This window comes from Malaclemys terrapin, chromosome 16 (assembly GCF_027887155.1).
Source record: "Malaclemys terrapin pileata isolate rMalTer1 chromosome 16, rMalTer1.hap1, whole genome shotgun sequence".
Classification (NCBI taxonomy): domain Eukaryota; kingdom Metazoa; phylum Chordata; order Testudines; family Emydidae; genus Malaclemys; species Malaclemys terrapin.
In genome coordinates this window covers 21,105,706-21,128,867 of record NC_071520.1, presented here as the reverse complement: position 1 = coordinate 21,128,867, position 23,162 = coordinate 21,105,706, and the positions used below count along the sequence as shown (strand labels likewise).

Genomic DNA, 23,162 nt, shown 5'->3' with positions numbered 1-23,162 from the left:
ACATACAGTCCCTAAGCCCATGTATGTAACCTCTCTGTGCTTCAGTTTTCCCACCAGTAAAATAAGGATGATTATATGTACATAGAATTATAAAGGTCTTTAAGAGCTATGGATGAAAAACTTTTCATAAGTATTAACTACATGATTATTATTGTTTTTGTTTGTTGCTGTGTTCGGATGGAAGATGGTGTTACAATTCATCCTTCTTATTATTCATGTGTCCTTGAAAGCTTTTACTTACTGAGTATTCTGCTGTTACTAATTTTAAAACTGATTACCCTTAATTGCTATTTTAATTGCATGGGCTGGAGGATACTGCACAAAAGAGAGAGAATTTACTCTAGGTGCTGTGGTTTGTTTCATCTTCTATTTCTGCTAGAGATGAGTCTATCTAGTCAAGGCAAAACAATTCTATAAACCCTATACACACCACCATGCTCCAGGTGTCTCTCACCCTTCAAATCCCAGAAGCTGGGACAGAATATCAGGGGAATCACTCAAAATTGCCCTGTTCTGTTCATTCCTTCTGAAACATCTGACAGTGGCCACTGTCAGAAGACAGGGTACAGGGATAGATGGACCATTGGTTTGACCCATTTTTATGTTCTTATATTTTCAAATAAAGTGTAGTAACAATTAGGTTGATGTAGCCAAACTAAGTACAGCAAAGGCCTAGGAGGGGCATTATCTCAACAGATCATAGAATATCTGGGTTGGAAGGGACCTCAGGAGGTCATCTAGTCCAACCCCCAGATGATGCAGCAATACCTGAAATTACCACTGCCCTTGGATTTTATTCAGGATCTCTCTAACCCACCGTGGAATCTGGGTGCTTCAGCCTGGATACCAAAGAGAGCTGCATGTAGCCCAGTGTTTGTGCCACTCAAGCAGATCTCAGTTACATTACCTGTCCATTTGCCATTTCTACTACATTCATTTTGTAGGGTGAGCACAAGTGTAGTCAAGTGTAACCATAAAACAGAGGAACTCTTTCCTTTAAATGTATTTAGCTCCTTATAGAAAATTTAATCCCTAAGACTTCAACAATAGGGATAAACTGGCATTATATTATAAGCTCTCAGTACAGAATTAATCCTGAAGTCACCTGGGCCGTTTTCTTAGAGAGAGTAGCTTCTGCACATACCATATTTTCTCCTACTTACAGGCACATCAAGCATCTTTGCCATCCAAACAGTGGCAGCCAGAGTGGATTTAAAAAAAAAAAATGTTTTCACATGCTACAAAACAAAACAAAACAAAAAGCCAGCGGCATCCAGAGACCTGCATGTTTGTGGGGGGGAAAATCACATGTATTTACACAAAATAAAATGAAGTCTACAGTGACCTAGAGGCAGTAAATAGCCTTATGTTTTATTGGCAAAACCCAGTGTGTATCAGCAATCGTTTGAAGTTCTGCAGTTGGCATATTGAGTTGTTGTTCACTCTGTGATCCTCTGAGCACTATTGAACCATAGACACAGGAAAGAAAGGATGAAGCAACTCCACAAGATGAGGAAAAAACAGCTACCTTTACTTAGGCTGCAGTCCTACGAGTATCTACCTAAACTGAAGATCAAATGATGAGTGCAGCAGTATATAAACACCACATTTTCATGGTGGGTTTTTTTTTTTTTTTTTTTTTTTTTTGGTACTGTAACAAAACTGCCACTCCAGCTAGAGGCACCAAGATAAGGTAGATTCAGACAATTTGCCCAAACGAACCTGCATCCATGGATTGCATCAATCTTAATTTCCTTTGCTTCCACATTGACTTTGCTTCGCTCAGCCACTTTCTGTTTCTGATACATCTGGTTGGCTGGGCAGCACATGGACAGCTCACATTTTACAGATCTAGCCTCTATTGTAGGTTGGTTTTCTGTTGCATTTTTTTGGGGGGGGGGAGGGAGCACCTTTCGTATGTAAATCAGATAGAATTTAAATGGACTCCATGTTATTGTTTGGCCTCTGATATTATGATGAACTTAACCAGGATATTTTTCTTAGGTTTCATCAATGAAGAGATGTGGTCCAATGTCACCAAAACATTTCAAAATTCCTTATGTATTAGTGTTGTTTGTACACTGATTTGGGCATTGTGAAAGAATAGTGGGTCAGACACTGATCTCACATCAGTTAAATTCAGAGTTATTTTGTTGCAGTCAGTGGAGTTTTTATGGATTTGTTACTGGTATATCAGAAAAACAGGAACTATGTCCCTGCTCCAGTTTAGAACCTCTAGAATGCAGCTCAGATAGGACTGGGAGAGTTCAACTTGCGTTACATTACCAGGTCTCTAAACACCCCAAAAAGCGTGAAATGCCAGGACATGGCAGCTAAGCTAGTACAACAAAGGGAGCTGCTAATTTACATTTGAAAATAGTGGAGGCAGCAGACTGGTTCCCATTGGCAACGTTATTTTCGCACATAGGCATCCAGGGAATTGAAGCATTACTGTGGGCTTTGCCCAGGTGAAGGAAGGATGCTAGGAAAGAAAATAACTGCTCTTTTGTCTTCTCACTTAACTGGATTGTAAACTAGCAAAGGCCCCTGTGAAATGCAGGAGGTGTCTAAAACGCTTTTTGAGTAATATTGTCAAAGCAAAACAATCCAGACATCATCAGTATGCTGGAAAAGATGCAATATTGAGACGTAGCTGGGATTCATTCCAAGAAGGCCTAAAATATACCTTAACCTAAAGCAGACTAAACAAGTGTGTCTTGCAGTAAATCATCTGCAACCACATCTATCAGATGGCTATGTAATGAGAGAAACTAGGTATGATGGGACAGCCTTGCAAAGCAACTAGCAGTGGAAGAGCAGTGTGCTGTGTGCATACATGAGGAGTGGGGAAGAGCATAGGATTAGGTTTTGCTGTTTTTATAAGACAGGCAGTTATGGGATTTGGCAGAAAATGTATCTCTTTGAGGAATAATCAGCGATAACAGTTACGGTGTCAGCGCCTTAGGGGAAGTTGACAATTAAAGCCCATGCTTATATTTCCTGTATTCTGTATGAAGCTCATGAACATTGTCTAATTGAGCTGAATATGACCTAAGAAGAAGGTTTCTAGTTCAGCCACATACTCCTAGCGGGCATTCCTCTCTTTATCAAGAATTCATTTGTTTATCTTCAAAACATTTTATAGATAAAACTGAAATTACTATTTCTCCTTACCTAAGTTGGACTCCCCTACTTTCTGACTGCCATGTTGGCCAGTGAGAAAATTACTGTGTTCACCTGGGCTCTTAACATTATATTATTCACAGACATGCAGCCTCCCCTGGCTCCTTCTCTAAGGTCATCACTTTTCCTTTTCCCAGAATTTTTCTGGCTCACTGTGTCTGAAAGAACTCAGTAGACATGCCTCCCAGTCCTCTGCTCTAACCACTAGACCCATTTCTGGGAAATATGGCTTTGTACATTGGGCACTGTAACTTACACTGGGAAATGGATGCTATTGGACGGGCAAGTGTGTAATACAAGCTAGATGACTACCATAAGGCAATTATAACTCATGACCTAACTATGGCTCATTATAAGCCAATTTGAACACTTTTTAACATGTAATGTAGTGAATGGAGAGTGTTGTGGACTTGCTGAATGGCTAATGGGAAAGACACAATTGGAAATACAATACGTTTGAGTCCAAATGTCCTATTTTAAATATGAGGAACAGCAGACTAAAGAGGGACGCACTGGCAAGATAAAGTTAGAAACTAAGGCCCAGAGTTTTAAAGGTATTTAGGCCTTGCTGTGCTTAGCATTGCAATGCCTAACTGATTTAGGACAGTCAGTGGGATTTGGGCTCCTAAGTGCCTAAATCACTTTTGAAAATAAAACTTAGGCTCCTAACCTGGTTAGGTGTTGCAATGCTGAGTACAGCAAAACACCTAAATAGCTTTTAAAAAACAGGGCCTGAGTTAAATCTAACACTTTTTTGAGATATCTCCTGAAAGCCACATGCACTGACTTTCACTAAACCCTTGGAGAAATTCAGCTTCTCCTCCTCCTACCACAAGTCATGTCACCCTCTTGCTTCCAAATCTCCTATTTATCTCATATTCAGTTGTCTCTAGAACTACCTCACCAGGGGGGTTGATGCTGCACTCTTGAATGCCTCTAACTCTCATTGACTTCAGTGGGAGTGGTTGGTATGCCGGGGGGAAGGGCGGCGCAGAAACAGGCATCTGGTTTGGTTCTCTTCAGCCCATCTGATACAAATGGGTTTGTCAACTAGTTTTTCTAATTACAGCCTGGGCTCCTTAGAGATGTCACTTTGAAGCTATCTCTCTTGTGTTTTATTATTTTTCTTTACTATCCTTTCACTCTAGTGTGGTTTTTTGTATAGTGTGAAAACATAAAAAACCCCAACTGATTATGGGAAAAATTTACTAAGATTTTTGACAAATTATTATTTTTTTGCTTCATATGGTAGGTGCCTTGCAAAATCTTGGCCATTCTCCTTCATTTCTTCTTCCTGAGTGCTTTTGCTTGGATGCTGGTGGAAGGATTTCATCTCTACAGCATGGTGATCAAAGTGTTTGGGTCAGAAGAGAGCAAGCATTTATACTACTATGGGATTGGATGGGGTAAGTGTTTAATAACAATCTCCTCCTCATCTTTTTTTAAACCTGCAATAAGAGCTCATTTATGAATCCTGGCCACCAAATTTATATAGTGTAGATAAAGCTGAACTTTGGGACCGCATTAAAATCACATTGTACCATGTTATTTATCTGATGTGCCGTCTCTCATATTAAAAGTGTCTCTGAAATAGACAAAAGAAGGAAGCAGCTGTAACAGTGATCAGTCTGTTTTGCAAATAGCAGGTCTGTTAGGTAGGAAGATGCATCAGTTTTCTGACCATACTTTGAAGTATATAGATCCTAATCCAAATCCCCTAGAAGCAAATGAAATCAATTCCTTTGACTTCTCTGTGAGCTGGATATGATCCTTAGTCATAAAGCCAATAACAGATTAAGTGGGGCTCTTGCAATACCCACGTGTTCTATTCTGGTTACTCATTTTGTGACATTGGGAACATCACCCTTTACCCCCCTATTTCCCCACCTGTGAAATGGATATAATAGTTCAGGAGATTTCATTAGCTGATGATTGTAATACACTTTGACATCCTTATGTGAAAGGTGCTACATAAGAACCCAGATTTAAGACTAAAAATATGATCGTAGGATTCAGGAATACTGAACAGGTCAATTCACAACTTTTCAAATGCAGGATCCAAAATATGAGCTGCATGCATGGCAAAGTGAATAAAAACAGCCCACTACGCCTATCTTATTCAAAACTCTTTACACAAGACAAAAGATATCTTGCTCTCATTGTTTTGGAGACATGTGAATGATGCTTGGCAAAGCTCCACAATTAGAAGAAGAAAAGAGAGTGATATACTGGGACAAAAGGAGGCGTGAGAAAAGATAACAAAGAACAGAATACCTATATCATTATGGATAATTTCAAAAATATTTTAAAATAGGCATTATCTTTTCTCCACGGATTCATTTGGAAGCTAACTCAAAACCAATTATAACAATAATACAAACCTACTGCAGTCATAATTGGAATATTTAATACCTGTTCCACACTGCAGGCCTTGGCAGTAGCAATGCCATTAATTTACATGTTTCAGCTGCTCCTACTTTACATTTTTTCAGCATGACCTTTTTATTCTGCTCCTCACTTTCTTTTCCTTTTAAAAAATCTTCTTCTAATGAATTTTCTTCAAAGTGTCTCTGGATACACATTCTTGGGTAACATGGTCTCCATCGTATTGGGGGAGCAAACTCTAGATTAATTAGTTAAAACTTCTCCCCACTTTGCCTCTGTGTGAAAGGTTAGATATATCAAATCCATTTATAGCTTTGTCAGTTGCTTTGGAGAAAATCCCAGGGAGAACAGCTGGTGTTTATGGAACATGCCATAACAGTGACTCTGTTAGATAATGGAAGTCCTTGGAGAAAACAAACACTCTTATTGGTTAACTCTCTTCTTATCATTCTCCAAATGTTCTTTAATTGGCTGCATGAGCCGTGACTCCCACCACCACTTGGTTCCACTACCGATGGCCAATGAATGTTCCTCACTGGCCAGTCTTCACTGTTGTGTCTGGGTGAAAATAGAAGTCAATTAAAAATTCCAAGCAAAACTGTCAAAGCTTGACTTCTAGTCAATCTTTTGAAAATCGCTTCATTTCTCAAGCATTCTCAGTGGTGCTACATTGTCTCTTTCCCCCATCTCCCCATGGTTCTATTGACTCACGTAATAATAAATAAACATGGAATCAGTCACTCCAACTGGAACATTGGTTAAAAACAGAACTTCACTGCACATTGGACACTGGATCTAAGCTGACTTTTTCTAGGAGAAATAAACAACAAAAGAGAGACAGAAAGGGAGAAATCTTATTCTTTGCCCTTTTCCTAACTGATCTAAAATGAATTTAACAATCAGGAAAACAAATTCAGATAAGATTCTTTTTGAGTCTGACTCTGCAGGTGAAATACGAACCCTTGGGATAAGAAGGCTGAGAGAGAGAGGGAGGGAGATCTGGTTGAATGCAATCGTGCATTAAGCCATTGACTCTGAATTTCCATTTTCATGTTTGTCTAAAGACTTTTTATTGCTGATACCTTTTCCACTTTATAAAGTATAACCATACAAGCCTTTTGCATCTTGAAATTAAACTCACTTTGCTACTTCATCTGGCTGTTAGTGGACTGCCCATATTGTAACTGATTGAGGGAAAAGTCTGCACTCCTCACAGCAGATGTGTTAAACTTGTTGAATTTAATTTAACTTAGGGCTGGGAAGATGCCCCCCACTGTACCTTCCTCCATCTCCTCTGGAGATGGTGAGATGAACGCGAATTAAAAGGACTGTATTGACTAATGACAGCTGTACAAATCACCATCTCTCCATGCCAACTTTCCATGAATTAATGTCACGTACAGACTTATGGAATGCATCCTTCAATCTGATTGGTTTAAATGAGTTGTGTTCCTTAAAGAATGACCAATTTATATGCCTACAATGCCACTCATGCATCTTACAGCTGCTGTTTTCCAAAAAAGTTTTAAAGCTGTCCTATAGTGCTGTCAGCAAAGTCCTGTGAAATATTTTCAGAGAAACCAAAGAACCACCAAGAAAAACTCCCCCATTTCAGAGTGGTAGCCGTGTTAGTCTGTATCAGCAAAAACAACGAGGAGTACTTGTGGCACCTTAGAGACTAACAAATTTATTTGGGCATAAGCTTTCGTGGGCTAAAACACATTTCATCGGATGCATGCAGTGGAAAATACAGCAGGAAGATGTGTATATACACAGTACGTGAAAAGATGGGAGTTGCCTTAGCAAGTGGGGGGTCAGTTCTAACGAGACAATTCAATTAAAGTGCGCTATTTTCAACAGGAGAAAAAATCACTTTTGTAGTGGTAATCAGGGTGGCCCATTTCAAACAGTTGACAAGAAGGTGTGAGTAACAGTAGGGGGAAATTAGTTTTTCATTTTTGTAGTGACCCATCCACTCAGAGTCTTTATTCCGGCCTAATTTGATGGTGTCCAGTTTGCAAATTAATTCCAGTTCTGCAGTTTCTCGTTGGAGTCTATTTTTGAAGTTTTTTTTGTTGAAGAATTGCCACTTTTAAGTCTGTTATTGAGTGTCCAGGGAGGTTGAAGTGTTCTCCGACTAGTTTTTGAATGTTATAATTCTTGACATCTGATTGTGTCCATTTATTCTTTTGCGTAGAGACTGTCCGGTTTGGCCAATGTACATGGCAGAGGGGCATTGCTGGCACATGATGACATATATCACATTGGTAGATGTGCAGGTGAACGAGCCCCTGATGGTGTGGCTGATGTGGTTAGGTCCTATGATGGTGTCCCTTGAATAGATATGTGAACAGAGTTGGCAACGGGGTTTGTTGCAGGGATAGGTTCCTGGGTTAGTGTTTATGTTGTGTGGTGTGTATTTGCTGGTGAGTATTTGCTTCAGGTTGGGGGGCTGTCTGTAAGCAAGGACTGGCCTGTCTCCCAAGATTTGTAAGAGTGAGGGATCATCCTTCAGGGTAGGTTGTAGATCCTTGATGATGCGCTGGAGAGGTTTTAGTTGGGGGCTGAAGGTGATGGTTAGTGGCGTTCTGTTACTTTCTTTGTTGGGCCTGTCCTGTAGTAGGTGACTTCTGGGGACCCTTCTGGCTCTGTCAATCTGTTTCTTCACTTCAGCAGGTGGGTATTGTAGTTTTAAGAACGCTTGATAGAGTTTCTGTAGGTGTTTTTCTCTGTCTGAGGGATTGGAGCAAATGCGGTTGTATTTTAGAGCGTGGCTGTAGACAATGGATCATGTGATGTGGTCTGGATGAATGCTGGAGGCATGTAGGTAAGTATAGCGGTCAGTAGGTTTCCGGTATAGGGTGGTGTTTATGTGATCATCGCTTATGTGCACTGTAGTGTCCAGGAAGTGGATCTCTTGTGTGGACTGGTCCAGGCTGAGGTTGATGGTGGGGTGGAAATTGTTGAAATCTGGTGGAATTGCTCAAGGGCCTCTTTTCCATGGGTCCAGATAATTAAGATGTCATCAATGTAGCGCAGGGAAGTTAGGGGATGAGAGCTGAGGAAGCGTGTGTGTGTGTGTGTGTGTGTGTGTGTGTTCCTACTGTTTTTTCCACTCCATGTATCTGATGAAATGGGTTTTAGCCCATGCCCAAATAAATGTGTTAGTCTCTAAGGTGCCACAAGTACTCCTTGTTGTTTTTCCCCCATTTCAGGTTTTACTACAAACTTATACCAGGTTTACTGGGGTTCATAGATCATTTGTGTGAATTTAGGCCTAACCAGAAGAAAGCCTGAGTTAATTTGTGGTTTGGGGTTGAAATCACATGAGATTTGCAGGTTCATATTCTTTCCGTGCAGAAAGGCAGTTTTGGATTGAGATTTTTGAACCCCTAATGTCTGAAATGCCCAAATGGATTGAAATCTAAGAAAATGTTCTTACAAACTGTTGGGAAGTGAAATAAGCAAGTTTCACATGATTCTTGTTTGAAGAGGCTTTTAAAAAATATCTATTACTATGAAGAATAAGGACATGAATCTCATTCATAGGGGAATTGGCTTACAGCATAAACTTCGATACATTAATTAACAAACAATTCATCATTAACTACTGCTTGAAGATACATTTGTCTGTGATCTGTATGTATAAGAATGTAAGTTTAGCCTTTTTTTTCCTGCTCCCCTATGCTTAATATTAGCATTTATTATTTGTAAAAGTGGCAGTGGTCTGCCCAGTAGTGTACCCAACACAAGGAAAAACATGGTGTCCAAGTCTGCAAACACTTATTGTCAAGCAACGATAACTCACATGAGTGTACCACTGGCTTTAAATATTGCATTGTGCCCTAGATTATTGCAGTGTGACCTGAAATACTGCAATATGAGTGCCATAATTAGCATGTATTTAATAAAAGCAATGTGACCTAACCTATTGCAGTGCATACACAATGACTTCTAAATAAATGCCTTGAGTAGAAGTTTGTAGGATTCGGTCCTGGGCCTAGGAGCTTGCAGTGTAACTAAACATCCAACACAAAATTCACTAGGGAACAAATAGTGGAAGGTTCTATATTAGAACAGGGCCTTTGTGCCTTTTTTTCTAGTGTTGTTCTTCTTGGCAGGTAGCGTGTAAGTCAGACATGTTGGCATGCACTGACTGTCCACAAATCCCCCTGAAGTGTAGCTAAGACTCAGGCAGACAGCAGATAAGAGCACATCCAACAATGATGAATTCCCTCATGAAAAATTTGCATTGAACATTTTTTTTTTACAGGTAGCTCAGTTTCGAAAATGGGTAGATTTTGACTGCCAATCCTAGAGTGTTCTGAGACAAGTGAAATCTTCCCAAGGAATGTAAATGTCATTACAAATCAGGCTGCTAGGAAATTGTTTTGTATTGCTTTAGAGAAACCTGAATTTGAATTGGCTGTTGGGTTTTCCTAATCACATTTGACATCATGTCATTGTTGAAAATGTGTCAAAACAGCCCTGAAATAATTTAACTAGTCAGGTGTATCCCAGGTTATTTATCACTTGATGAATACCAGTGGGTACTTTAATATTCTGTGCTACTACCATTCCCTGCCTGTAATCTGGCTCTGCTATCCACTGAGTTGATAATGGATGGTGCTGGTTAATGGACCTCAGCATATATCTATCTATCGATATAGATACTGTTTTAAATGTCATTAGTGTGTCAGAACTATAGAAACTACAGTAGACTGTAGGAACAATTAGGAGGTTTAATGCCAAAGAAGAAAGGGAATGCTATTGAAGTAACTGATGCTTGAATTAAGGTGGACATGCTGGGGGGAGGTAATATCTTTTATTGGACCAACTTCTCTCTCTCTCTCTCTCTCTGTGTGTGTGTATATATTTATATATATATATAAAAAATTCACATTGCAGTCTCTCACTTCCATACTAAACATATAGGGCCATCAAAGGGACAGGAGTGATGCGAATGACACCTGGAACTATCAGTTGCTAACCCATATTATTCGCATCTTGACTTTGTATGTGGATGGAAATGTTTAATTACACATTAAGCCAGTCAATACTACCTTCAATTGCAATGTGGTAATGGTGCTGTATGCTCCTGTATTAATGCACATAGAGCTTCAGTTCGAGCTGTTAGTTCATGAACATGATGGAGGTACAGGGGGAAGAAATATATAATTGATGAGGGGTTTATACATTTTAATCAAGCCCTCTCAGCTCTGGCAAAAGACACTTGGCTCTGAAATAAGCGTTTGATAAATCAAGAACTGAACTCTGGTCATGCTTGTACTGGAGACATAAAAGCAGAGTCGCAAATGGATTTCTATTAGTCAAAAGAATCCCATTGTGTTATTCCCCCCCCCCCCCAACAGCAGCTGCCCTTTCTTTTTCTGACTTCTTAGAAGCTTTCGCTGGTTGATATCTGCTTCCTGGACTTCCATTTGGGAGCAGTGCTATGCTTCTTAGTGAGCAGGACAACTCATTGGTGTGACAGTATAATTTAATACCAGAAAACTTTTCTAAATATTGCAACAGGATTCAAACAAAATACTCATCTCCATGAATATTTACTATAGAAGCCATAAAGGTTTGTCTCTTCATACAAATCTGTGTTCAACTGTAGAAGCATAGCAAATGCGTCAGTGAACCTCTTTTGACCACTGCACTGCAACCTAGCCTATTGCCCTAAGACATTTGTGTATGTGAATTTTCTGATGCCTGACAGCTGTGGCCAGTTTTTCACCAACTGGAGCATGATACTGACCCAAAATGAATTAAAGCTATTGAAGAGGATGCCTCATCTCAGACCAGTCAAAGCAGGTTGCCCCTGTCTTCATCATTTAGTCTTATCTCACATGTGAATAAGACCACTCTTTGCACATTCATAGGTCCCGGAGTGTGCAAAATGTGGGTCTGATTTTTACAAACCCAAGCAAATAGTCCTTGCATCTGCATTCCCATTGGACCTCTGGTGTGAGTAAAGTTTTGCAGCATCTGGATTAATGAATTGTTGAAACTAGAGGCAAAATCTGACAGGAGATGGGAACAAGTAAGCTTTGGATTGAATATCAGAAATATCCTACCATATTCTGTGATGGCGGAGAGAAATTACTTCAGTAAAATGAATTCAGCAGAGAGACAAGTTACCAAATGTTCTGAATCGTCTGTGTGTATTATCGTCAGTCCAAAAAGTACTAAAATTACTTTCATACCTACAGTTGTCAGTAATTCAAAAGATGATGGATTCTAAGAAGATAATACCTTTAAAAATAGCTAGGGTCTGGTTGGAAAAATGTTCTGTTGCCTTGGTGATTCAGGATAACACATAGAGATCAATATATTAAAACTTTCAAAACACCTTCCCCCTCCCACCCATTTATCAGACATTGATGATATTGGTTGTTGTGTGGGAAGCTACAGCAGTGGAACATTGTACTTAACCCATTCCCAGCATTGCAGGCAATTTTCTTTTCCCTTAAATTACTATTTATAATTGAGCATTTAGTTTCCATCCATGTGAAGGTGGATTATTTGCTGCCACTTGGTTGAGTTAGACCCAGCACCCTTCTCTAGGGCTGGGATAACCCAATGGGAAAAAAAATATCAAATGAAATTAACTCTACTCCTGCTAAACAAATTAGAGAATATACTTCTCCCAGCCAGGCAATAACTTGGTCTTTCCAGAAACTTGAAATAAATATGCTGCTTCTTTGAGTAGTGTCCCTATGGGTGCTCCACTGTAGGTGTATGTGCACCCCTGCACCTCTAATCAGAGATTTTTGGTAGCAGTGTCCGTTGAGCCTGCGCATGTGGTCTCCCTCCCTTGTGGCTATCTAGCACTGTGCAGGCGAATCCCCCTCACTTCCTGCTCAACCACCCTCCCAGTTAATGAGGTGATTCTAGATCCTACCAAAATCATCTGGCAGACCCCAGCCTCCATCGCATCAACCAGCAACAGAGCCAAATAAAATAAAATAAAATAAAAAAATACTACATCCCTCCCAAAGAGGTAGACTTTGTTTCAACATCAGCAACACAAATCCATCATAGGGGATGTAGTTAATGCATGAAGCAAGCAACATAATGCCAAACTGACCCCATAGGATCAGGCTTGGCAAGATGGTGTATTTGTCGGCAACGTTACGGTTTAGAGTTACGAATTACCAAATTGTCATGGCCAAATACAATTTCATTAATTATGGGAAACTCAATGCATTTCTGGAACATTTATTGGAGATACAAAAGGAACAGTTTCAGACTGTTCTTAGAGAGGGTCAGTTAATAGCCAGACGGGTGCTAGAGACAGCACTGGATGTAGCTGATACAGCTGCCCACCCGGTCTCCATGACAGTAGTACTGAGGCGGACTTCTTGGCTACATCTTTCTGGATTGCCCAAAGAGCTGCAAAAGACTTCCAGTTTGAATGGCCCAAACTCTTTGTGGAGAAGACAGATTCTTCTCTCCACATCCTGAAGGATTCCCAGACCACATTATGCTCCCTGGGAATCTACACTGCGAAACAGAAGAGAAGATATACCTCTCTCAGCCACAGCACAGGTCACAACCTCCTCAATACCCACCATCTCAGCACTGTTATGAGCCACGGTGTAGGAGGACCAGGGCTCAAAAGCAGAAGTAGTCCGCATCCCAGTCCACGACCTCTCAAACCACCTCTGCTAATCACTTTTGACAGGTTGGTTGAAGGCCTGAACAATTATACCTTGCAACATCAGCTGCAACCTACCCACCTGTCACACCCCCTCAGAAGTTTCCTGGCCCTACTTCACAGCAGTTGGGAGAATATCACCTCTGACAGATGGGTCCTGGAGATAATTTTGAAGAGTTATGCCATTCAATTAATATCCCTCCCCCATTCCATCCCCCTTCCAGGGACCCTTCTCATGAGAGCCTACCTCATCAGGAAATATATCATTTGTTATGCCTAGGGGCCATTGAACCAGTCCTGGTGCAACTCAGGAGCAAGGGGTTTTACTCTCATTATTTCCTGATCCCCAAGGCGAAGGGAGGTTGGAGGCCCATTCTAGATCCAAGGGCATTAAACAAATATGGGAAGGTGCAGACATTCAAGATGGTCACACTAGCAGCCATTATATCAGCACTAGAGCAAGGAGAACCTGAACCTACAAGAAGTCTACTTCCAGATCTCAATATAACCATTGTACAGGAGATTTCCTATGGTTTACCTTTGGGGCAGGACCATTATCGGTACAGACTGCTCCACCCAGGGTATTCTCAAAGGTTCCCTTCATTGTAGTGGTGCACTAACCCTGGTACAGTTACTGGAGTTTATCAGCACCAACTTTGATGCAGTACAAGCGAGAGCATTCCTCCTGCTACACAGACTCACCACCCTGGGACGGATGCCTCCCTAATAGGCTGGGGAGCTCATCTACATAATCACAAGGTTCAGGGCAAATGGCCTTCCACAGAAGTGACTGTCCATCTCACTCTTTTGGAGCTAAGGACTGTCAGGAGTGCCTGTGCATACTTTCTGCATTTCATAAAGAACACCCACACAAAAGTCATGATGGACTTAATATGATCTGGATGTTTTACATAAATCATCAAGGAGTGCCAGATCTCCCTCCTTCTGCACAGAAGCACCCAAACTTTGGAATTGGTGCATCCGCCCTTTGGGGAACCCTGACTATGGATCTCTTCGCTACTTACCGGAACAAGAAATGTCCTCATTACTGCTCCAGAACTAGCCTGGGGAAACATTCACTGGGAGATGCCCTCATCCTCCCATGGGATAGGGCCCTCTTTTACGCCTTTTCCCAGTTTCCTTTTCTATCCAAGGTCCTGTTGAAAATTCAACGAGACAAAGCGAGAGTTATTCTGATTGCCCCTCCTGGCCATGACAAGTCTGGCTCCCTTACCTGACACAGATGGCAATATGCCCTCCTGTTCCTCTTTGGCCCATTCCTCACATGTTCTCTCAAAACAATGGGCTGATCCTTCACCCCAACCTGAGGGTACTCTGACTCCAGGCACAATGCTCTGATGAGCTGAAAGACGTGTTGCTACACAGCCAAAAGTTGACCACTCAACATACTAACCCACAAAATGGAAATGATTCCAAGTTTGTCGTCATTCTAAAAACATAGACCCAACTCATCTTCGCTCCCTCTGATTTTGCACTACATTTTAGACCTCAAGAGGTCAAAACTCTCACTCAGCTCCCTTAAGGTACATCTCACAGTGAAAATAGCTTTCCACTGCCAGGTAGACAGATACTCAGTGTTTGCTCATCCGCTGATGCGTAGATTCCTTAGGGGCATTGGGAATCTCTTCCCGCATGTGACATCACCCACTCCAACCTGGGACCTTAACCTATTTCTCAGGGCTTTGACTAGACCTTCCTTTGAGTCCATGGCAACTTGCTCTCTCTCACTTCTGTCCATGAAGACAGCATTTCTAATCACCAGCACCTCAGCTCGGCACATAGGAGAAATAGTGGCCCTGATGGCACACCCACCATTCATGGCCTTTTAAAAAGACAAAGTAACTCTAAGGCTATATCCCAAGTTTCTCCCTATTTTCTCTGCACTTTCCATATGAATCAACAGATCCATCTCCCTGTTTTTTAACCCCAACCACATTGTGACAACAGGGAGACAATTCTGCATATGCTAGACGTTAGAAGGACACTAGCATTCTACTTGGACAGGAATGAGGACTTAACGAAATCCCCTAAACTCTTCATTTCATCCACAGAAAGATCCAAAAGCTCTGTGATGTCAGCTCAGAGACTATCCAAATGGGTTTCTGGTTGCATTAATCACTGTTATCAAGGGCGCAACCTGCTTCTGTCCAGAGTCCATACGCACTCCATGAGGTCTGTTTCTACGTCAGGGATATCTTTAAGGAATGTGACCATCTCAGTAATCTGTTGAGCAACGACTTGGGCCTCTGCCCATACTTTCGCAGAACATTATGCAATCACAGAAGATTTGAACCCGGATGCCATCTTTGACTCCACAGTACTCTGTGCAGTAATAGACTCCACTCAGAAGTCCCAGCCTCCAGTGGTGGGTACTGCTTGGGAGCCACCTACAATAGAGCACCCACAGGGACACTACTCGAAGAAGAAGAAGTTACTAACCTTACAATAACGATGGTTCTTCAAGATATGGCCCCCTATGGGTGCTCCACAACCCACCCTCCTCCCCTCTACTTCAGAGTTCTCTATAGGGCTCAGTGGTTGAGAAGGAAGTGAGGGGGGTTCGCCCGTGCAGTGCTAGATAGCCTCGAGGCAGACCACAAGGGAGGGAGGGCACATGCAGGGGCTCAATGGAGACTGCTACCAAAAATCTCCGATGAGAGGCACACCACAAGGGTGCACATACACCTACAGTGGAGCACCCATAGGGGGACACATCTCGAAGAACCATCGTTACTACACAAGGTGAGTAGCTTCCACTTTCACTTTTGCTTGCTGCTGCTTCTTTCTCTGTAAAGGTCATAGTTAACCCTTTAGAATGAAAGAGCAAAAATATGCCATAGGTTTTCTACAGGACAGATTCATTCCTACCTGTTGCTTTTTTCCTCTACATAGAAGAAAGTCCAAAAAAGTGGCTTGAAGCTTTATAAGTAGTTTTTCCATTTTAAATTGTATTAGTGTGTCAGAACCATAAAGTGAATAGAAACTACAGAAGAAGTGGGCTGTAGCCCACGAAAGCTTATGCTCAAATAAATTTGTTAGTCTCTAAGGTGCCACAAGTCCTCCTGTTCTTTTTGCGGATACAGACTAACACGGCTGCTACTCAGAAACTACAGTATACTGTAGGAACAGATAGCCGGTTTAATGCCAAAGAAGAGAGGGGACGCTATTGAAGTAACTGCTGCTTGAATTAAGATGGACATGGTAGGAGAGGTAATATCTTTTATTGGAGAAAGAGACAAGCTTTCAAGCTTACACCAAACTTTTCTTCGGGTCCTTGACTTAAAGGTTGATCCTATAATCCCTATTTAGAGAAAACTCCTGTTGACTTCAATGTGAGTTTTGTCTGAGTAATGACTGGAGGCTTCTCTGTGCACAGATACCACCCAAATAAGTTGTGACTTAGTGCTAGAGATTGATGAAGTGATTTAGATTAATCACTGACCCAAACTGAAAATGAACTTAAATCGAACCTTGGGATTCCAACATTTGCGATAACTTTTCTCTCTCTCTAGATCTTCATTTTCATGCACCTCTGCATTTCCTTGTCCCAGCTGAGAGTGGAAACAGAAGTGCCATAATACTATGAAACCGATAGTTCACACTAGATTTTCAGCCCAAGAAGTTCAGATACACCTTTGGTGACTTCTGGGTGCTTATTTGAACTGAACCAAAAGTCCTGAGGCTGACCCATCCTTGCTTATTCCCCAGAAGTCCAGAGTTTGAGGCTATGTTGCAGTGTGGGCCCATACTCACTTATTAATATGCAGTGCTGCATGGCATGCGCTGATACTACAGAGGTGTGCATGTTGCGAACGCCATCGCTTAGATGACGGACTCGTGTAGTACAACATCCTGTATCTGATGCTGCACTCCCTAATGCAAAGCTCATCATGTCCCATCATACATTTGAAAGGTTGGGGTAAGGCTGGTGAACATGTTTATAACATCTCAACTGAGAAAACAATCAAATACTGTATAAAAAAGCATGACTGGCATTTTTACATGGATGATAAATAGTACTAGCACTGCATTAGTACTTTTGCTATTGTGTTCGTAGAATTAACTATTATGAGATGTTGTCCGACTCTTACAGCTCACCTGCGGTTTTTACTCATAAGCCAAGGATTGAGCAAATACCATTAATATCTTTGTGTACTATATTATCCATAGGAGTGTTCCAGTCCAGATCAAATCTTGTGACCTCATCAGACTAAATATGTTTGATTCCTACCTTTAAAGGATGTCTCAAATGGTTGGTCCTTCAGAGAACAATATGTTTCTTTCATGGTAACAAAATTCTAATTTATTTTAGATGTTAACCTCCACCCCCATCTATCTTTTAATAGCCTGTTACTGCAGAGTAAAGACAAATGCTGCACTGTAGGCTGTAGACCATTTTACATTCATTGAATTAACTGTTCTTGTTATTCAGATGACTGCACTACGCTTCATCTGTATAAGTTTTATTATCTTGCTCGGAAACTCTGTATTTAATTTTCTTCTTCACTGCAGATTAAAATTGATAAATAATCAAGTTAAATCCTGTGACTATCTGAAATTTGCCTTGTAAAACAGGCAGGCTAGCATCCTGAGGGATAGGAAGCACAAGTACTTCTTGTGTATGAGACAGATTATCGACATGTGAAGGCTGTTCGCCCTGGGAAGAAAACTCAGACCACAGGATTATTAGTCAGTGCCAAGCAACTTCTTATTGTTATTTATATTACCGTAGCACCTAGGAGCTCCATTCCTGGACCAGGACCTCATAGTGCTAAGTGCAGTGCAAACACAGAAAAGAAAGACTGTCCCTGCCCCCTTAGGCTGTGTATACATTCAGTTAACTGGGTTTATTGAGTTTGAGTACCTAGCCTAGGTGTGAGCAGTCACACTACAAAGCCATACCCATTACTGGGTTCTCAATGTTTCTACACTTGCCTGTGTGTGTGTCTGTGAGCATATCCCATGGTTCCCTGTGTTGAGATGCTCCAGGGTTCTTTTGTGGTCAGTTGTGGGAGAATTAGTCCTTTTCTTCTGGGGGAAGTGTGGGAAGGGCATTGGAGGACCACCAGCACTCAAGTGATTTACCACACGTCCCTAGTACAAAGTGCACGGGTTTCAGCCCAAGTTAAAGTGGACCCCAGATTCTACCTGAGGCCCAAGCCGGGTCAGTTAGCCTGGTCTTCAGGCACTTCCAAACCCAGGTCAGTGATTTTTCTGTGTAGATGGCGGGGCTGGGGAGGCCGCTTGGGACTAAAATCTGGGTAAATGGCCAGCTTAACTGTGCAGTGTAGATGTGCCCTTAGTCAGTTGTATTTGAAACAGTAAAAAGCTGGGCTTTTGTCTTTGAGGGATTGTCAAGAACATGGCTTAGGTAAGATGATAGGGGCCTCAATTCAGCAAAGCACTCAAGTGTGATGGATCAGGACCATGTACAATTGATTATTCTGGGTATCACACATTAGTAAACAGGGTTTTCCCTTGTTTAAAAATATGACTGTCTACGACAATATTTTAGACTTTAGAATTCACTTTGTAATGTGGCACTTAGTAGACCATGGGCCTGATTCTGCTCTCATGTGCACTGATGTAAGTCAGGAGTCACTCCACCCTGAAGTTATTCTAGTAGAACACTGAAGCAAGCACAGTTACTTGCTGGCTGTTGAATATTTTTGTCACTGATAAATATGTATTGTTCCTGGCACTGATCACTTAAGAATTGAAACACCTCTGCCTAAAACTGCAAGATTGCCTTCTGGAAACATCCTATGGAATTTAATTGGGATGAAACCAATAAGATTCTACAGAAATTAATTTTAAAAGGTTTTGAAGAAGTTACTGCAAAACTCCATAGGTTTTATTACTAAATTATCTCCCTTCCATAGATTTTTTTAAAAATAAATCTTATACATCTTATTCTTTAGCAGGTATATGGTTATTAAATCTATAAAATGATTTAAAAAGCCACCCTATTTTCACTCATTTTCTATTCGGTAGATGGGACATTTATAGGGGCCTGACAGACAATCATTTGCTAGGTAAAGAGTTCGTGATTTACCGTGTTCAAAACCGTTGGCAGCAGAAACCTTGCTTCCTTTCTAACTACTAGCTTGGGGCAGGTCTTCACTACAGGGGGGGGTCGATTTAAGATACGCAAATTCAGCTACGCGAATAGCGTAGCTGAGTTCGACCTATCGCAGCCGACTTACCCCGCTGTAGGGACGGCGGCAAAATCGACCTCTGTGGCTTCCGGGTGACGGCGCTTACTCCCACCTCCGCTGGTGGAGTAAGAGCGTCGATTCGGGGATCGATTGTCGCGTCCCGATGGGATGCGATAAATCGATCCCCGAGAGGTCGATTTCTACCCGCCGATTCAGGCGGGTAGTGTAGACCTAGCCTTGGAAAACTATTAAAGTGGCATAACAAGACATCATTATGCTCTGGGCCAGCTGCATGCAGTTACCATTGAAGGCAGAAGCACAGTTGTCGGAATCTTTATAATACTTATGTAACGTCATCAAGCATTCCCTGCCTCCCAGCAGTAATGATAGGAAATGTAATTTATTTACTTTAAGCAAATATATCTCCCACTAGAAATCTTTCAGTGCTATCTCATACACTCATATTAGGAAACATACCCTCTTAGGTTTCAGAGGTAACCGTGTTAGTCTGTGTCAGCAAAAACAACGAGGAGTCCCCTTATGGCACCTTAGAGACTAACATATTTATTTGGGCATAAGCTTTGTGGGCTAAAACCCACTTCATCAGATGCATGGAGTAAAAAATACAGTAAGCAGAATATATTTTATAACACATGAAAAGATGAGCATTGCCTTACCAAATGGGGGGGCAGTGCTAACGAGACAATTCAATTAAGGTGGAAGTGGTCTATTCTCAACAGTTGACAAGAAGGTGTGAGTATCAGCAGAGGGAAAATTACTTTTTGTAAAAAGCAACAGAGGGTCCTGTGGCACCTTTAAGACTAACAGAAGTATTGGGAGCATAAGCTTTCGTGGGTAAGAACCTCACTTCTTGCATCTGAAGAAGTGAGGTTCTTACCCACGAAAGCTTATGCTCCCAATACTTCTGTTAGTCTTAAAGGTGCCACAGGACCCTCTGTTGCTTTTTATAGATTCAGACTAACACGGTTACCCCTCTGATACTTTCCTTTTTGTACTGACCCATCCACTCCCCCCCCAAAAAATTGGATAGTGTCCAGTTTTCAAATTAATTCCACCCCACACTTGGTAAGGTAACTCCCATCTTTTCATGTGCTATAATATATATTCTGCTTACTGTATTTTTCACTCCATGTATCTGATGAAGTAGGTTTTAGCCCACGAAAGCTTATGCCCAAATAAATATGTTAGTCTGTAAGGTGCCACAAGGATTCCTCGTTGTTTATACCCTCTTAGGGCATCTGAATGGGATCTTAACTTGGTTCAATTTATTCAAAACTCTCTCCCTCCCTACCCATTTGTGATGCTCAAAAGAGTAACTGGATGTTGACATTTCTAGGCTATCTCCATGCTAATTGTGAACCCTCCTGGGAGATTTGACTCTGTTTTCTAGGACTATTTTTGGAGGCTTGGATTAGGATCATTGACTTGGTATGTATGACTGAAGTAGAAAAGCCTGAAGAAGAGCTCTGTCTACGCTCGAAAGCTTCTCTGTCTCGCCAATAGAAGTTGGTCCAATAAAAGATATTATCTCACCCCCCCCCGTCTGTGTAATGTAGCTGCATAAAGGGCTCTGAGGCACATGTAACTCTGAAACACATTTGAGCTGTTTTGCTGCCTGTGAAGATTGCTCCTGGACACATTGACTGAATTTACCTGATTTTCTGAAGGGAAGCATCGGGTGCAGTTTTGACACTGTTGCCATCTCTGAATTTTGCAGGGTGCCCACTGGTGATCTGCATCATCTCTGCAGCTTCAGCCACGGACTGTTATGGAGAAAGTGGAAAGTGAGTACAGAAAGATCTACCTCTGGTTCAAATATGAAAACAAGTAAGATATGGGGGGAGGGCAGGACTAATACTAAATATCTTCCCATGGGGCCTGATTCTGAGCACCAACAACTCCCATTGACTTCAATGGGAATTGAGGGTGTCTAGCACTATTTATCGCTTATGCATTACATGTTAGGTCTACATATTGAGGCTATTTGCACATTTACTAGGGATGGGCCCAACTCTGAAAGTTCAGATCCATAATCAGAGTGTGAACTTCCTCAGAGTTTGGGGATGAGATGGTAGAAGAAATTCTTAGATCTAGTGTTCTGGTTTGGATTCATCTCTTTGAGCACTACTGTAATATGACCTATAATAGTAATAAATACAAATGCATATGTAAGGGTATTTATATGTTAACTTTTGTTTTGAGCTTATTTATTTTACTAATAAAACTGAATTGCTCAAGGATTCTTTGTTTGGACTGAAACAGCTAACCAGCTTTCCTGGTCTTAGTCTTTATTGTTGTACTTTTTTCCCCTGTTTAAAACATGTTAGGAAACAGCCACCCACAAATAGTTCCCCATGAAACTGCTCAACATTATAGTGTTCTGTTCCATAAAGAGATACTGCCTCCATCAACAGTGATGGTGGAAGTTCATGCTAGGTGATCTTCATTGTTTTTAACATGTATGTTACATGTGAACTCCAGTTTTGACTAAACACAAGGATCAGAGAGCAACAAAACTAACCAAAATACTTGATGTAAGCTATGTAGTTGTAGACTATGACTGCAGAGGTGTTAATGGGCCACTCTAGCTTGAATTTTCCCTTACAATATGTGCTAACTACTTATGTTAAACAATCTGTTCCAACTTGCATATTGCTAGGACATTGGGGGGTCCCTTCCCAGACTTGAAGAGGAGCTCTGTGAAAGCTCTCAAGCTTGTCTTTCAGACCAGCAGAAGCTGGTCCAATAAAATATATAACCTCACCCACCCTGTCTCTCAAAATACTTGGTGTCAAGTCAGCTGGGAGTTCACTTTTTGTTTAGATCTAATGTGCAGGGACAGGAGGAGTGGTGAGGCAGGATTGGAGGACTGAAGACTCCCTGGAGGGCGTAAAAGCTCTTTATAAATACTTGCTTATTGGGGAGCAGGATTTTGAGAAGGAAGTGCAATCTATCTCCAGGAATCACAGGTCTTGGGAGGAATAGAGGGTTACTACCCCTGAATTAGATCCATATCTTTCTCTAAAAGCCAGTGAGGAAGTATTGGGGCCATTGCTGGAGTTGATGATGCATCTTTCTGCTTCTGAACCCTCTCCACTTCTAAATCACACCCGCTCAGCATAGCACTCTGCCCCCCTCTACTGCTGGCAGAACCACAGATAAAGGTTGATTAGGCAAGTACAGCCTTGCCTAACATAGGTGGGTCTTTTATCTCAGGCAGTTGAGGTTCATGGGTTTAGAATAAAAGATCATAGGTTCAGTCCCCATTGCTGACAACCTACCCAAGGGCATGATATTACACACCCACAGTCTCCTAGGCAGTATGCCTTTCTCTATGTGGACATAAATGTTTCCAGCCATCAGTGTTACACATGCTCTGAGCACCCCTCTGGCTGTGCTTTGTCAGAAGGATCCAATAATGCAGAGGCTAGGAATGTCTGTAGTAAGAGAAGAGATGATTGGCTGATTAAACAAGTTTAATCTTAATTAGTAAACCAGATTTAGAGATGGTTTTAGGATTAAAATTCTGCACATTGAGTATGTGGCATTGTAAACAGAAAAAGCAAACTGATCTGAGAGAATACTATAGGGCCTAATCCTGCAACAATTTAAGCACGTGAAAAAACTTTATTTTGATGGGTAAGGTAATTCATGTGCTTAAGTCATTACAGGATGATACAGGCTTTGTTAAATGAATGGATTACTCCTTATTTCTGTTTTTGTCCATT

At 41.3% G+C, this 23,162-nt stretch overlaps 1 protein-coding gene across 2 annotated transcripts in view; it reads left to right on the top strand.

Moving 5' to 3' along the window:
* The window catches only part of ADGRD1 (adhesion G protein-coupled receptor D1), a 251,438-nt gene that overhangs the window by 170,120 nt on the left and 58,156 nt on the right, over positions 1–23,162 (top strand). For both annotated transcript variants that reach the window (XM_054006447.1, XM_054006445.1), the window contains 2 exons: positions 4,436–4,589; positions 21,152–21,218. In XM_054006447.1, coding sequence (XP_053862422.1) covers positions 4,436–4,589; positions 21,152–21,218 — 221 coding nt within the window. The remainder of the gene's footprint in view (positions 1–4,435; positions 4,590–21,151; positions 21,219–23,162) is intronic.